Here is a 17,799-nt window from a genome sequence, read left to right on the forward strand (position 1 = left end):
ATACTATAGCAATTAATAATGTATGTCATAACTTACATTCTTTTTATGTCATGTGGTTATACAAAAGGTCTATTGAAAAGTTAACTAGACAGGGAAAGTCAGTCTTCCATAAAATAAATGTAGAGTTTGGCTGACATTCTTAAGTACAAAATTGCTTATTGTTGGCCTGGGAAGAAAATGCTTTAATGTCAGTTTTTCAGGTGTCCTGAAAAAGTTTTCTCAACATTCAGCTTTCAAACATTTCCCCATGAATTTAGTTTTATTCATTCAGCTGGATGGGAGTTGTGTGGCTGTGCTGAGAACAGGTTTGGGTTCTTGTTCTCTCCCACAGTGGGAGGACAGCTAGCTGCACCACTCCCATGGTGCCATAGCTGAGTCTTTTAATCTGCTCGATATCTAACTCAGATTGCTTATATGAGGACAAGAAAGGTTAGATGCTTACATATTGGTGCCTTGGACAAATAGTGTTCACACCTTTTCTTATAGAACACTATGTTGAATTAGAAACATCCAATATTTATCACTTATTAACTGTGACCTTAGGCAAATAACTTTACTTCTCTGTGCCCACTTAATAGTGCTGGTTTAAAAGCACGCCGTTGACTGGAGACAGCCAACTGACCTGGAGTCTGCACGATCCTTCCCCATGTGGGAAGGCCACTCCCTTCCACACCCCCACTATTATTAGGGTTTTCTGGACCCAAGGGTAGGTAGGACGATGAGCATGTCCAACTTGAAGCAGCTAGAGGAGCTTGAGACCTTCGCCCATTGTCCTTTACAAGATTACAAAGGGTCTTAATATCTGAGAGGGGGGGATAGTTATTTTTTACGAACCAGGGGTATGGACTTGTGGGGGGGGATTGTTGGGGGAAGAAGATGCTGGGTGGAGGGGAGTAAAGGGGAGAAAATTGGAACTGTTGTAACAATATAATCAATAAAATACATTAGAAAAAAAATAGTGCTGGTTTAAGAATTAAATGAGTTAACATAAGTGAAGTGCTTACTTATTAGTGTCTGGAAATAAATAAGAATTTGCTCTTATTACTTGGAATAAATATATATTCCACTATTTGAAATCTCATTGCCCTGGTACATAATAGGTTTTCAGTGAACAAAGTTTCTTAGCATTAAGAAATACTGGACTGATGAACTTCTAGATTAGTGTTGAATGTTGTCAAGATGGATTAACTCATCTGAAAAATTATTCCCTTGAGAAATGAATTTAAACTTAGTTATTTTCCAGCCACATGTTTTTTCCTTCTGATTGGAAACGTTCCTGTTGGTGTCCCAGCACACATTGATAGCAGAGTTTGTAAAGTTCCCAACTGTTTTTGGTCTGAGATATTTTAGTGAAAAAGAGGACATTTTCCTTCCTTATAGGCTGCATCTACTTCTGAAATAAATGAGCTATTTCCAAACTCAGGAACAACATTAGTATTTAAAAACATAGTTTTAATTAGTTGTACTGAATTGGATATGCCTGTGGTATTTCTACCTATTCATATTTATAAACTTTTCTTTATTGTGTATAATAATTATTATTAATTAAATATAATTTTTTTCTACATATTTGGGTATGTTTTTAAACTATTTACCCTCTCTTGAAAAGCTAGAAAGACACCAAGGGCATTAGAAAGGAATAGAGGAGGTAGGAACATGTGTCCACCATTTCAACCTATGAGTGAGGTCCAGAAACTTAATTAAATTAACATTGGAAAGAGTTCTGGGCTTTTGATAGTTGCTGTGTAATCCCATACAAGAAAGCTCTATAATATTTAAATAATTTACTTGAAATTTCATATTTTTCTTGTTACAGAATTACTTTGTTTTATTAAAGAGTTCATCCGTTAAAGATTTAGATGGAGTTTTCAGCAGTTTAAATAGTCAGTTCTTCCAACCAGTCAAGCCCATGTGAAGTAACATATGTGAATCAAAACAGTGAAATCTAGCCGTTGGTCTCACCACAAAGTAGTTTTGGTCTGTGTGTGCAGGAAAGCGTTAAGGTTTTTAGTTAACAAAATGGTTAATAGTAGGTTAAGTTCTCACCTTTAGATATATTTTAAATATAATTATTTGGGGGTGAAAAAATTTAAAGCATCCAAGTAATTTTTAAATAGTAGGAATTAGACTTTTTAAAAGTTTTATAATTTATAGTATATAGTACTTTATGTTCCAAAATTAAAAAAAAAATAGAGCAAACCTTACATAATCCAATATGTTGGAAATGTTCAATTATTCATTAGATTAAAATATTAAGAAGCTGTTTTTAAATTAACAGTTCCAAGAGGTATGCCTTAGAACTAATTCTCCTGTCCCCTCCATTTTTCATATATTTGGAGACAGGTCCTTGAAGTTTATAAAATTATTCTGTGCAGTAGATGCCATCATGCATTCACTAGGATATGTGTGGTGGGCAACATTGTTATGGCAAAATTTAGCCCTAATTTTGATATGATATATCTTAATAATTTATTTTCACTTTTTTCTTTGATTTGAAAATATTTTGTAAAGGACTATGAAATAATCTTCCCATTGAACAAATCCACTATGTGAAAAGTTCAGTATTAGGTACTGTGGCAGATAAAACAGAAAAGACACCATCAGACAATCAAGATACTTATAGTTTTATACTGCCATGACCCTTCATTGAGACAAATCACATCTTTCTTTCAGTTTCATCTCTTCCTCCACAGTACACTAAGCCAGGTTTGTATTAGGGTTCAGAAAAACAGAAGCGATAGGATATTGGTTCTATGTCCAACCATATGTATAAAGAAAAATAGACTTACTATAAGAAATTGACTTACATGATTATGGAGCTTAACAAGTCCCAAGATCTGCAGTCAGCAAGCTGAAGACTCAGGAGAACCCATTGTGTAGTGCCAACCTGAAGGCCAGCAGGCTTGAGACCCCGGAATCAGCAGTGTTTCAGTTCCAGTCTGAAGGCTGGAAAAGGTCAGTGTCCTAGCTCATTCAGTCAAGCTGTAGGAATTCCCCCTTACCCTGGCCTTTTTGTTCTATTCATACCTTCACTGATTGGATGGGACCCACCCACATGGAGAAGGCCAACCTGCTTCTTTCAGTCTACCAATTCAAATATTAATCTCATCCAGAGACACCCTCACGGGCACACCCAGAGTAATGTTTAACCAGATTTCTGGGCACCCAGTGGCTCAGTAAAGTTGACACAAATAATTAACCATCACAAAGTCCTTTGCATAGATTTCATAGTACAGGATGCCAGTGTTCTTTTGTTTCCTGATATAACAGTAGGTACTGGGCTCCTCAGCAACATCAGAATTCCACACCTAAAAGAGTCTTCCCAACCTCAACATTCACACAAAATTCTTAAACCTCTGCTCATGCCTTTTTTGACATCTTTAATCTCCAGAAGTATTAAGTCTGTTGGACATTTCGGGAGCTATCACAGGATTATGCACCATAGCCAGACTGCCGTGTGGAGACTCAGGACTTCAAGTTTTATTTATTTATTTATTTATTTGTTTGTTTGTTTATTTTTTTAAAATTTTTACTTATTTTTAGAGAGAGGGGAAAGGAGAAAGAGAGGGAGAGAAACATCACTGTGTGGTTGCCTCTCACTCGCGCCCCCAACTGGGGACCTGACGTGCAACCTAAGTAATGTGCCCTGACTGGGAATCGAACTAGCGACACTTGGCTCACAGGCCGACGCTCAATCCACTGAGCCACAGCAGCCAGGGGCTTCAAGTTTTTTTAAAGAAGGTCTTTCGATTAACTTAGTGGTATTTAGAACCGTCATGCTTTCTGAAATGTATTCCAGGAGGTTCTGAAGAACCCTAATCCTTGGTGATACTTTATTCACCAAATATCTGTCGAGTGCCCTGAATAGCCTCTATGTGCCAGGTACTGAGACATGTACACACACGCACACACACACACACACACACACACATATATACAAACACACACATATATATACAAACACACACAAAGTTTAATATACATATATACAATATAAGTAAAATAGTGGCCAAGATAAACATGACCTGTCCCCTCCTGTAGAGACAGAACGAAAAAAAAATTTATTTTAGATTTTTCTAAATTTTGGTAACAACTATAACAGAAACAAATAGAATCTTAAAGAATATTAGTAGTGGGATGGAGGTCAAGGAAGGTCTCTGTGGATATGATATTAAAACTGAAACTTGAAGCACCAAAAGGAAACCGCCACACAGAGGATTGGGAAGAACACACTAGGCAGAGAGAACAGCACACCCAGAGCTGAGGAAAGGAGCTTGGCAGAAAGAAAAGAAAGTCACAGCATCCAGCATGTACTGAGCAGGAGTGGGTGAGTGGATCAGGAGAAGCAAGAGCTGAGGCCAGATGAGCAGACAGTGTAAAGAGTTTGTATTCTGAGTGCTGTGGGAAGCCATGGAGAGACTCTTAGTGGTGAAGTTACCTGACTGGATTTTTCGGTTTTAAAAAGACCACTCTGGTTGCCTGTTCAAGAATGAGTTGGTGGGAACAAAAGTCAAGGTTGGAATGCTCTTGAGGTTGTCCAGCCATTTTAATGTGTTGCATTTGAGATTCCTGTGAGTTATCCAAGAAGTATCAAGTAGGCGATCTGAAATTCCAAGTGTCAGAGGAAAGATTTGGACTGTATATGTAAATTTGGAAGTGTGACATATGATTTATAATAAATATCTATTTGGTCTTTGTTCCCATTTCTGTCACAGAGCTCCTAAAACCCTTGGAATTTCTGAAGTGAGGAATGATAAAGGTGTCTTTCGTTATATTAATGGAGCAATTTAGGCCCCCATCTAAGGTTGAGGGGCTGGTTGCCCAGAGCACTAGCCATGTGATTAGAGGGTTGGAACTTTGAGTCTCACCACCCAGACCTCTTACATAGCTAGAGATTGAGCTTAGTCACCAGTGGCCAATGATTTAATAAAGCCTCATAAAAATCCAGAAGGAAGGGTTCAGAGAGCTTTTGGGTTAATGAACACATGGAGATTTTGGGTGAGTGGCCTGCTCAGAGGGGGCATGGAAGCTTGATATCCTTTCCCAGTGCCCTGCCCTATGCATCATTTCCATTGGTCTGTTTCTGGGTTATACTCTTTTGTAGTAAATCAGTGATCTAATAAGTATCATGTTTCTCTGCCTTCTGTGAGCTGTTCTAGCAAATGAATTGAAACCAAGAAGGGGTTCCTAGGAACCTACAGTCTGTAGCCAGTCATCAGAAGCACAGGTAACAACCTGGGCTTGTGATTGGCATCTGAAGTGTGCGTGTGTGTATGTGGGGCAAGTGTTAGTCTTGTAGTACTGAACCATTAGCTGGAATCTGACTCCAGGTAGTGTCAGAACTGGGGTCTGGAGTATTGTTTGTTGGTGCGAGGCAACCAGAACACCCCCCCCACCCCCCCAGTCTCCCTCTCTCACACACATGGTGGATTTGGGTGAAGAACCTGAAATAGAAATGATACATGAAGCTGAGAATAAATTAGAGAGCATAGAGAAAGTGCTTAAGACAAAGGCTTGATAAACTGTACCATTTAGAGAATAGCTCTTTATCAGCTCATGAAGCAGGGGCCATTTCTCTCCTTTTCTACACCTGGGCCACTACATTACCAAGTATTATTTTGAATCAGAGCATCATACTTGACAGAAACAGAAAGTAGGCTAACAGACATCAGGGCCATTTGGATTTACCTGAGTGGTCATGACTCAGATGGAAGTCACTCTTGACAGCTCTTCTTTCTCACTGAAACACCCAGTGGAATCACTAGGTTCAGCCTCTTCTGCCTCAGAAGCTTGTATATAAGCCTCCCACAGGGATCGCTTGTTCACTCCTGTAGCCTAAAACACTGTCATTGCTTCCCTGGGTTAGTACAGCCTTCTTCTAGCTAGTCATGCTCTTAACACTGTCTCCTCTACTCCTCCCAGGAGCCATAAAGCACTTCAGTTAATTTTCATTTGTATTAAAAATAAAGAGACAGAAACATCAATTTCTGAGTTAAATCTCGGTGTACAAAGAATTTTGAGTGCTGCTTGCCAGTAAACTTAGGAATTTGCTTATTAAATTATTATTGAGGTAAATTTTGGGTTAACCATTTCTTCATAAACTAAAGTTTAATTATTTCAAAGCAAAAGTGTAATTTCTACAAAGAAAAAGATAAAAACTGTATACTTTAAAGTTTTAAAATAAGTGTAAATTAGAGCTTGAAGAGCTGTGTATCTGTGTATGTCTGATATTTTTTAAAAAGATTTTATATATTTTTTTAGAGAGAAGGGGAGGGAGGGAAAAAGAGAGGGAGAGAAACATCCATCAGTTGCCTCTCGCACACCCCCAACTGGGGACCTGGCCCACCACCCAGGCATGTGCCCAGAACAGCACTCAACCCACTGAGCCACACCAGCCAGGGCTGATATTTTTGTTGAAAACGTTCTCAATCCTTACTCTTCTTTTATGCATTCACATCAATAATGTCCATTATGTAAACTAACTCTATACACTGTTTTTCTAAGCTTATACACAAAATATATATAACATTACTTGTATTTTAAGATTAACTTGAAGTCAAGTCAATGTCATAATTAGTTGTAGTGCAGTTGTTCTTAACATGAAAGTTTCCTTGACTTGTCTTTATCCAATAATACATGAATGTTTTAACTTTAAAGGATAGCTTTTGCATTATGTTAATGAAATACCAGAGTTTTCTTTTACATTGTACCATTCTGTTACTACTTTTATTTGGAAACTTTACTAAGCTTGCCTTTGTAAGGCATGTTATATAATACCTAGTTTTTAGAAACTTTAGTAATAAAATGTTAACTGAAATCCAGTTGAATTGATATCTCTTTAATCAATGCAATATAGTCATTTAAACATTACTTTAAGAAGTATCAGAGGAAAACATGGCTATCAGTAAACAGATAAAAAATTAACTTTAGAATTCTGTAATATATTTTCTCCTTAGTTAGACTGAAGAAGAGCAATGATTTATAATTTTTAAAAAATAAAATGCCAAATTTAATGCTTATATTTATAAATATTTGTCAGGGGAATGGAATAGATGTCCTGAGATTACTAGACTTTGTTCTGGAGTTTACTCTTTCTTTTATTTCCATCTTAGTCAGTGAGAAATGATGTTGAGAATATTATCATGCGTATGATACTTTTAGGTTTAACCACATAAAATTGTTGATGAAAATGACATGAAATTCCGCCACAAAAAAAAAGTTGTTTCAGTTAATACTTAGATTTGTTAATGGGAATTGTACTTAAATGTTTAGGGAGGTGAATGACTTCTTGTTGTAATGAGAAAGGCTTTCAGATTAGTCATCCTTTAATCAGAAATTTAGGTTATTTCTTATACATTTCTTTTAATCAAGTTATAACCATATTTCATGCTTTTTTATGTACAACTAAAGCTTTTCTTTTTTTAATAAGTTACTTCTAAAAATGTTTGTTTGTTTTTTAATTTTTAAGACTGCTGAAAAGTCAGGCCAGATTGAAAGATCGAAGAATGTAAGGCAAAGACAAAGTGATTTTAAGGTGAGTTAAAGATAAGTGTGTAGACTTTTCCAACAGGGTAGGTTTTTCTCAATCATAGTAGAAGATATTATGTTCAAGATATTCTTCATCACTCAGACAGAATCCTTTATTTGATTTAATCCAGTTAGTGACTTTTAATGTCGTTTGCTTATTATTGCCTAGAAAATGATTCAAGAGGTAATGCACTGTCTTGTGAAGCTTATTCGTGGAGCGCTGCTCCCACTCAGCATCCCAGAGGGCGGAGTAAGGCAGTACGGAGGTTGGGAGATGAAGTCTGAGCTCTCTGGACAGTGGCTTGCTCATGTCATCCAGACCATAAGGTAAATATAGACACACTCTCCTGAAAAGGGTAAATATTTTTTGTCTATTAAAAAAAATGCTCAGGATGAGATAGGATTTTTAATACATTCTGTGAAGAATTTTACTTTCTTTTTGCCTCTGCTGTTTCCTATGTGTCATCTCACAGGCTCTTAAACCTTCCTGGTTGTACGTTTGTTAAGAACATCATACTGGATATGCATCTTTTATTGTTTAATTCAGTGTTACTGTTATATTTTAATCCCTCTTATGGTTTTACTTTTACCTTATTTTCAACATAATATTTTAGCTTCTAAGCTCTATAATGAATCATTGTAGGATGATCAAAATGATGTTATTGCACTCTGCTCACTTTTGTTTTGTTGTGTTTATTTTACAGGCATACTTATGAATCATTGACTGCCCTTGAAATTCCTAATGACATGTTACAGACTATTCAGGATCTCATTTTGGATCTCAGAGTACGTTGTGTGATGGTCACATTGCAACACACAACGGAAGGTATAGTAAAAAAAAATTGATGACATTTACTATACAATGATTATCTGAATATGCCACCTTTTTCTACTTTCAAATATTTGAAAACAAGGAATTACTTTTATGGAAATTTGAATATTTTAGACCATCTTTAGCTGCTCAGTAGAATTTCTTCAAAAGGAGTATTTTAAAAATTAGAAATGTCAGACCATGTAGAAATTAAGATGGATCTACTTGAAAAATATTTAAGGATATAAAAACATCTTATGGCAAATGTTAAGTAGAAAAGGTAGAGTATAAAATGTATATAAAGTATTATCCCAATTTTAAAAAAGAATGCATATTTTATGAGTATTTTAAAAGTTTAATTTACAGATATCAATGTAAAATTAGTAGGAAGTGGTTCTTCATATAGTAGAAATTATAGGTGATGCTCATTTTCTTTATACTTTCTGGAATTTGGGGGATTTTTACATAACATTATAAAAGACAGGATTATCTTTACAAAGGAGCCCTTTGGGTATTAAATATTTTTAAAAACAATTAAGAACATTGTTATAAATGACATAAGCCATTACTATTTATCATCATATCTATATAGAATTGGTGACTGATATACTCAGTGAACAGAAATGGAGTGGAGTCAGGTGAGAAACTGAGCAGTATCCTCTTAATTCATCATCTCTTCTTCTCAGGGAACTGAAACATACCATAATGCAAAAGGTTTGGACCTGTCGTATTCCTTTAGCAAAATGAGAATCAGACTGTCATTGTCAGGAAGGAATAAGATAAAAACAGAAGCTAAATCATTCATTAGAAATTTTAGGGAAAAAAATAATGTATAGTTATTTTGTACATGTTTAATATTATCAAGAGTGCTAAATAACTAATACATTCTCTTAAGTTATTAAACTATCCTAACATTCTCCAAATTGGGCTACGTAGTCAAAAGTTTTACGTACATTAATGTCGTACTGGAAAAATCCAATGAACAATACGCATTTAAATCATTGACTTTGCCAGAATTACTTTCTATACCTACTTTCACCAATTTTTTATAAACATATAAAACAGTTAAAAACCATAACCCATAGATTTTCATCTATAAAGTTCAGTGAGATAACTGTAATAAAAAGTATTTGTTTGTTCTCTCTATAGAAGTAAAGAAATTAGCTGAAAAGGAAGACTGGATTGTCGATAATGAAGGGCTGACTTCTTTAGTAAGTGTAAAATCTTTTAAATGATTAATTATTAGTGTATATTATATTCAAAGTTAATGATTTATTATATTAATAAGGAGTGTGTACTCCCTGTATTACATCTCTAAATAGTTTCTGAAAATAGAAAAATAAAGTTTTTCTCAGAGTCATTTTTGCTGAACACATATTTAAAAATTAATAAAAAGTGGATTTCTTTTAGAATAATCTTTTTTATCCTGTATTACTTATATTTTTGTTTGCATTGCTTTTTTTAATAGATTAGGCTTAATTCTAAGTTATCAACGACTTGAATTTTTCAGAAAAGCAGGATAGAAAAAATGCTGTTGATGGCTCCTAAACCAAACCAAAACAAGTAAACAACAGCAAGCTTCTCCAGATATATACATAAGTCAAGTAACCATGATCTCTTCATTCAAAAGAATCATCATCTTTTTAGATGGGATGCTTATGTTTTCAAAATACAATATTCCCTCACTTATCGCGGGTATTACGTTCTAGATACCCCCGTAATGGGTGAAAATCTGCGAAGTAGGAACCTTACATTTATTTTAGTATTTATATATATTTTAAGGCTTTATAAACCCTTCCCACACACTTATAAACTGTTCCCAGTCCCATATGAACCTTTCCCACTCCCTTATTAATTTTTCCCACACTTTTATAAACACTACTTATATTCTTAAACATATTCTACACTCTTAAACCTACGTAACTTTAACAACATATGTATACAGTGCCACAAAATCCTGCGATATAGCGAAAAATCCGCGATAAATAATTAAATATAATACGTTTTAAAATCCCGCGATACAGTGAGGCCGCGATATAGAGAGGAACTACTTACTACTGTACCTTCAAATATAGTGCTCATAATTTATCATATTTTACATCTGTGTCATGGACCAGATTCTGAGGAGGCAACTAGCAGTTTCTGCCTAGTTTATAGATAAGGAAACTAGAATAAATGGTTTTGATTTGCCAAATTTGTACAGTAATGGTTGAGTCAGGTTTTTTTTAACCTCGTTATTACCACTTTTTCCACAAAGTTATTACAGTATCATTTACTACATTTCCTGTGCTGTATATTATATCCCCATGATTTATTCGAATCCGGTTTTTGAGAAGCAAGAATCCTATGTAACATTTCTTCATTTCTTTAAATTTCTGTACTTCTTATTGACAGTTTTCCTTGGAGAATTAAGGAATTTTTGACAAGTTGAAATTTTTCTGTTCCTTCAAAATTCATGGTTTCTTCTTAAATTAGTATAAATGTATACTAGTGTATCTTTTTTAAGTGTAATAGTGTGGTTTAGAACAGCAGGGCTTACTTCCAGATGTTTTAAATCATGTTTGAAATTAGGGGAATGTATTATTTTAAATAAATCCATTGTAATTATATTTAAAAGGAATTATTTTTTATAAAATACTTGTTTTGATTCATTTGGCTTATTCTGTTTTTTATAATGATTTGTATTTAAATAAAACTAATAACTAATTCTGTCACTAAATATTTAGAGGAAGAGGTGTGCAGCAGACCTTGCACTATCCATTATGGCAGCCACTCTGTGTGTGGACTGAGTAAAATACACATCAGATTTCAAAGACTCAGTACAAAAAGAATGAATGTAAAGTAGTCCAACTTTTTATATTAATTACATATTGAAATAATAGTTTGGTATATTTCATTACATAAATTATGTTAAAATTAATTTTTTCCTTTTAGTTCTCTTAATGTGGTTACTGGAAAATCTAAAACTGTACGCATAGCTTGTGCTTTTGGCTCACATTATGCTTCTGCTGGGCAGCACTGGTGTAATGGAACAGGTACTGCAGTGGATTTAGAATCATAGTCTGATTCAGTCCAGATTCTGCTGTATCATAACCGTGCAATCTCTAAGAGGGCGCTTAAACTATCTGCCCTAATTAAAGAAGAAGCAGAATATTTTTTCAGTGTTGCTAGTTAAGATGAAATAGGATACTGTAGAATAAAGCACTGAACTACAAAGCTTTGTACACATATAAAGGAGTTTTATTTATTAAACTAATACTTGTAATACCGAGGCTACTATAATAATACCTTAAGTTTATGTTATGCCTTACTGTTTTCAAAGCTCTTTCATATAACCCTGTCCCACTTAATTATCACAGCAAGCCTGGAAGATAGGCCAAAAAGGAATCATTGGACCATTATACACTGAATAATGTGATGCAAATGAAATAAGCCAGGGCAGATTAGATAGGAAGTAACCTTGATGCTTGTTTTTTTTTTGTTTGTTTGTTTTTGTTTTTAATTGTTTGGTTGTTTATTTTATTTTTTAGAGAAAGGGGAAAGGAGAAAGAGAGGGAGAGAAACATCACTGTGTGGTTGCCTCTCACTTGCACCCCCAACTGGGGACCTGACGTGCAATCTAGTAATGTGCCCTGACTGGGAATCTAACCAGCGACACTTAGCTCGCAGGCTGATGCTCAATCCACTAAGCTACAGCAGCCAGGGCTCGATGCTTGGTTTTTGATATGTGTTTCAGATAAGACTTTTGCAAATGAAAAAAAATATATGTATACTTAATCTTAGAAAGCAGAGCATCTGTTTTCATGAAAAAAATGACCATAAGTTCAACAAAACTTAGCAATAAAACAGGTATTAGCTTTAGGTCCTTCAGGTTAGTGTTTCTTGCACATGCAGTTAGCCCAGAAAGTGCTTACCTAAGTGCTGCCACATCTGGGCCTCAATGTGTGCTTCTGTAATAACTGCCACTACTGGAGAACCAGTGTGTGCTTGTGTGTTAGCTGCCATGCCTGAGGACCTAGTGTGTTCTTACCTGATAGTTGTCACACCTGGGCTCTAAGTGTGTGCTTATCTGACAGCTGCCACATTTGGTTCCCAGTGTGTGCATATGTGATAGCTGCTACATCTAAAGTGGTTTGAGTGGATAAGCCTCTTTGAAAATGCTTTGAAATGGTTACTACAAAAATTATTTGTAGTCAATTTAAATTTTAACTATAATAGTAAGAAACTGTAACCTCTATAAACTAATTTCATGTTTGGTCTCATGTACACAAGCCAGATGAATGACCCACCGGAAGTTACACTTCTGGTGTCAGCCAATCCTTCTTCTAGTCAGATGTTGATAAGAAACATGCCAACATGATAGCCTTGATAAATCTGAGCATGGTTTTAACTGTTCAGCATGGACCTCACTGAAGAAGAAAAGTGAATCTGTGCTTAGAATAAAAGTCTAGGTTCCATCTTTGAGTGTTTTAGCTAACATCTGTACAACTCTTAGATTTTGAACAATGATTTAAATTACATGCCTCTAATTTATTTTTGTTAACGTTTCTATAGTACCAATCCCATTTGTTTAAAATGAGATTATGTTTTTCTTTCTCAGTGACGGGCATAGGATAATATTCCTTTATTATGTTAAAGAAATGAACATGCAGCTTTGCCTCATTATGAACTGTTCTTTCAACGGAAGTATTTTCTTTAATTTGAAGTTCACTTCATTTCTCTGAAACAGTTTATTTGCAAGCATCCTGTTTTATTCTCATGTTGAAAATATTTTTAAAATTTGGATGATTCTGAGACCTTTTTTCTTTTAGAACAACTGGAATGATTTGTGGTAATTCTTTATAATCAGCTAAATTGGTGATTCACTGGCAATACGCAGAGATAGCACTATTTCCATTTAGAAAAAAGAAATAGATATTGAGATTATCCTTCACTCCCAGTTTAACTGAAACTACTCATTGAGCTCTCTGGTATTCTCTATTTATTTATTGTATTAATATAGATATAAAACAAAAATAAGAAAACCTAGTTCAAATTTTAATACAAGCTATCTCAATAACCACACACAAACTTCAATATTTAACTGCCCACAGTTGAATTTTGATTTAATTCTGTTATTATTTTAACATCTTAGATTTTCATTCTTTTTGAGTCAGGTATATTGTATGGGTAAGATCAGTATCTAGCAAACATTTTGACTCTTTAAATAGTCTCTGTGCAGTTGGTATTTCATGCTTTTACCCCCGCCCCCTTTTTTGGTACTTCTACTTTTAAGTACTTTGTATGGTGCCCTCTGGTGGCTTCAAAGTGCAGCATTAAAGTGGAGGCACTATTTCAACATTCATTAAATCTGGGTTTCTTTTTGTTAGAAAATAAATGTCTTTTTTCCCCTTGTATACAGGTGTCTCTTCGTTTTTCCCCCAACTCTTTTAAAAATTGAAATGTGCACTGAGGAGAGGTTCTGACTCCATATTTTGACACAGCTGATTTATTTGAACTTTGACAGTTCCACGTCCCTGAGTGAAATCCAGACCCTTAGCTTTATCTTTTGAACCTCTAAGCCCATGCTCAGTAGTTGTGACACACTATGGCCCCTCAACGCTATCAGGTTCTGTCCACCCTGGGTGGGGCCTGTGCACATGCTGTCCTCCCTCCCAGAGCTCACTTGCTCCTTCCCTTTTCTTTTTAAGGGCTGCTTCCTCTTGTCCTTAAAATCTCAAATGTTCTCACTGTCTCAGAGGGGCCTTCTTTAACCATCCTATTTAGAACAGATCTTCCTCCATCACCATTTTTCTCTTGATTTCCACTTACTCATGAAAATTAGTTTGGAATGTACTTATTTTATTTCTGTACTTTTTTATTTTTATTTTTTAAAACAACAGTTTTGTTGACTTTTATGGTTAGTGTCACTCTCGAATATACACTGAATAAGAACTCTTGTCTTTCATACATTTGTATCCCTGTCACCTAGAAAATGCCTGGCACAGAGTAATAACCTTAAATACAGTTAAAAGCTAAGACGCTAGAAATCTCTCTTGAATGCCATTTGTTGCACATTTTTTCAAGTTTCATTTTCTGATTTAATGTATGTAGGAAATGCCTGAAATGACTTTTTAAGTTAAAGATCCTGGATCTCTTCTGGATCATTATTAACATTAAATTTTCTTTAATAGTATCAGAGATGTGGAAGATCTAAGAAATGGAGTACATTCAAACTATCCTGCAAGCAGGGTTTAAAATATAAAATTGTTATGTCTATTTGCTTTTTATTGTGTCATTTGCCTCTCAGAAGAGTAGAATTTTGAAGAAAAATTACAGTTATACCTAACTTCTGTTCCTATTGAGTTAGATGGACTTGAGAATTTCAAGATTCAGCTGTTTTTATATATCAGGTGCAAAACATGGAAAAGTTAAATCTCAGTGACTGGATTGTTTGTATTTTTGTTACATTCCATAAATTTGAAAAATTGAGTTTTTGGACATATTCACTTCTCTTAAATGTCTTAATAACCAATGATTGTTTTGAATTTTGAGATACACATTTTTTCTCCTCTAGCCATATCAGTTCGAACAGTGTATTGTACATTCTCTGCAATCACTTAAAGGAGTTCTAGACTGCAAGCCTGGAGAAGCCAGTGTAAGTGTTCTGTTACATTCAACCTCTATTTCAAACTTTCCCAGTGAACCCTTGTGAATCACAGTTGTAAAGTTTTGAGTCATTTCAGCACAAGAGCTTTTCCCTCTGACTGCCTGCTTGTTTTATTTCACTTAATTATGTAGACTGTTGATTTCTTGATTCCAAGAGAGGCTGATGGAAGTTAAAAATGTGACTGTGAGTGTTGAAGGTAGACTACTTGCATTGTTAACACTTTGTATCCAGAGTAAAGAAGTGATTTAGCTATTGTTAAGCAGCTCCATGTCAGTGTCTTCTCAGGGCAGAATCACTATAGGTAGAAATATTGCCTGTAGTCTAATTCTTCACTCACGGTCCTTTTTCAGAGTAAGGTTACACACACTAGAAACAGTTTTTCATGTGTTAACTTTTTATATTGAACTTTGTAAACAAAAGTTATGTTTTCTTAGCTAAGTCCAAAAATTTTCACCGAAATTCCTCCTGACAGGTCTTTCAACAACCTAAAACGCAGGAGGAAGTTTGCCAACTAAGCATCAATATCATGCAGGTAATAAGTAAAAGCACTAATGCCCTGAGCCTGAACTAATGCAAATTATTTGTCAACCCTCTCTTATTTAGAATATATGTATAAACATATATTAAATATCTATTCTTTTTTTTTTTTTAATTTTATTTTTTGGTTATTCAATTACAGTTGTCCCATTTTTTCCCCCATTGCTCCCCCCTCCCAGCCCATCCCTTCTCCCACAATTATATCCCTCCCCGTTGTCCATGTCCATGAGTCATTCATATATGTTCCTTTTTTTTTGATTTTTTTTTTCTCTATTCTTTCTTTATCTGTATATAACAGTTTGTAATAAGGTAACAAAATAAAATGCAAGGTAAAATTCCACTTTGTTTTAGCAATATCTCAATATTTCATTTATATTATGTTCCTCTGTTTTGTGTTCTCATGGGACTTCACATATATTTGTTAGAGCACAGATTAAATGAAATGATAATTGTTTACGTTGTGTCCAGAGTGTAAAGTCTGATTGGGACCAGTGCTTTTTGGGCACATAAACAAAGATGAACGTGCAATTGAATGAATGAGAGAAAGGAAAAGGTATTTTTCCTAAAATGTATGCAAGAACTCAATATTTGGATCAAAATATAGGTGCTTTTAATGTTCTATTAGTGATGTGATATACATTGGTGGATATAATATCACTTATGGGAGATGCATACATATACATGTCTCATAAGGATATGTATTTCTTGTTTTTTTATTTACATAAAGTTAATTTTAATGTTCAAATAGATTAGAATCTAAGAGCTCATGTCACTGAAACTTCTTATTTTTTGACTTAGATTTTTATATATTGTCTGGAACAATTGAGCATCAAGTCTGATGCAGATGTAGATACTACACAGTAAGTAAAATTGAAGTTAATTTCATTCTTGTTTTTAGGAAGATTAAAAAATACAGACTGATGTTATATATTTGGCTGTAAATCCTAAGACTTCCAATAAGAGAGATAAATTTTTATATTGAAGTTATTTTTCTATATTTGACCTATTTTTCCCCAGAATTTCTTTATCTTTTGAGCTCATTTTAACATTAATAGAGACATGTTGAGCAAACTGAACACACGATTAGCTCGCTAATTATTCAAATGAAGTTTTATACAATAAATAAGAGAGTAGAAAATTAAAATATATGACTCCTCTGTGTTAACTTTAATAATTCTGGTATACAGGATTTCACTAATACTCTTATTAAATATTAATTATGTTAGTGGGATTAATTCTGGGTTTGGCTTATTTGAGCTGCAGAGGAGAAACCTTGATTCTTGATATTTACAAATCCATGTGATAATCATTTTATAATAAAGTTCTGTAGGATTTTTTTTCTATTTTATTTCTTTATTTTTAGAGAGAGGGAGAGAAACATCAATGTGTGGTTGCCTCTGGCATGACCACAGCTGGGAACCTGGCCCGCAACCCAGGCATGTGCCCTGACTGGGAATTGAACCAGCAGTCCTTTATGTTTCACAGGCTGGCACTCAATCCACTGAGCCACACCAGCCAGGGCTGTAGAATTTTTTTTAAATCTAATTTTTCTGAGTGACATTGGCACTTATAACTTTTGTGCACCTGGGATGTATGCTTTGACACACAAAGTACTGAAGTAAATGCCCATTAAATTCGTAACTGAAAAATTGAGAAGTTTTTCTTATTTGTCTGTCTCTTGATGTTGGTTTTTGTCTCTATCACTTCTCTGAGACCTAGTAAATACTTAATTCTTCTAGTTGTTGCTTAATTTGATTTTGTGTGTTTAACACATTAATCCACCAGGAAGCTGTATTGTTAATCAGTTCCCTGATACTATTGATTAAATAAATCTTTCCTTCCTGTTGTTTTACTTTTTTTTGTTTCATACATTACTGAATTCTAATATGTAGTGCATTGTATCTCTGAACTTTATATTGTTTCATTCATTCATTTATATTTTCTATCAGTTTGTGTTATTTTCATTATCATTAGTTTATTCTTTTAACCCTTCGAGTGCCATGCGTAATTTGAAATTTGGGTCAACTTGAGAAAAAGTTATATCAATATATAACCTGAGGTACAAAAAGAGAGAACAAAACATAAAATACGAATTATTCCATTGTTATTTACATTTATAGCCATCGGAAAAAAAGTTGCTCACAGCGACGTTGGCACTCAAATGGTTAATATTTTTCAGATTGGTATTTTTTTGTTGCTTTTTTAAAATATTATTTGATATTTTCATCTGTAAGGCTTCCATATGAATTCTAAGATCTCTGCTAATTAGGTTTAA

General features: G+C 34.4%; 1 protein-coding gene across 1 annotated transcript in view; it reads left to right on the forward strand.

The window, feature by feature from the left end:
* Positions 1 to 17,799, forward strand: part of EXOC2 (exocyst complex component 2) — a 239,568-nt gene that overhangs the window by 109,339 nt on the left and 112,430 nt on the right. Inside the window, exons 13-19 of the mRNA XM_090269916.1 lie at positions 7,469 to 7,534; positions 7,697 to 7,854; positions 8,232 to 8,353; positions 9,488 to 9,549; positions 14,895 to 14,975; positions 15,460 to 15,519; positions 16,323 to 16,384. Coding sequence (XP_090126042.1) covers positions 7,469 to 7,534; positions 7,697 to 7,854; positions 8,232 to 8,353; positions 9,488 to 9,549; positions 14,895 to 14,975; positions 15,460 to 15,519; positions 16,323 to 16,384 — 611 coding nt within the window. The remainder of the gene's footprint in view (positions 1 to 7,468; positions 7,535 to 7,696; positions 7,855 to 8,231; positions 8,354 to 9,487; positions 9,550 to 14,894; positions 14,976 to 15,459; positions 15,520 to 16,322; positions 16,385 to 17,799) is intronic.

The sequence above is a fragment of the Furipterus horrens genome, unplaced genomic scaffold (genome assembly GCF_987537825.1).
Source record: "Furipterus horrens unplaced genomic scaffold, mFurHor1.1.pri manual_scaffold_3, whole genome shotgun sequence".
In the NCBI taxonomy this organism is placed as follows: domain Eukaryota; kingdom Metazoa; phylum Chordata; class Mammalia; order Chiroptera; family Furipteridae; genus Furipterus; species Furipterus horrens.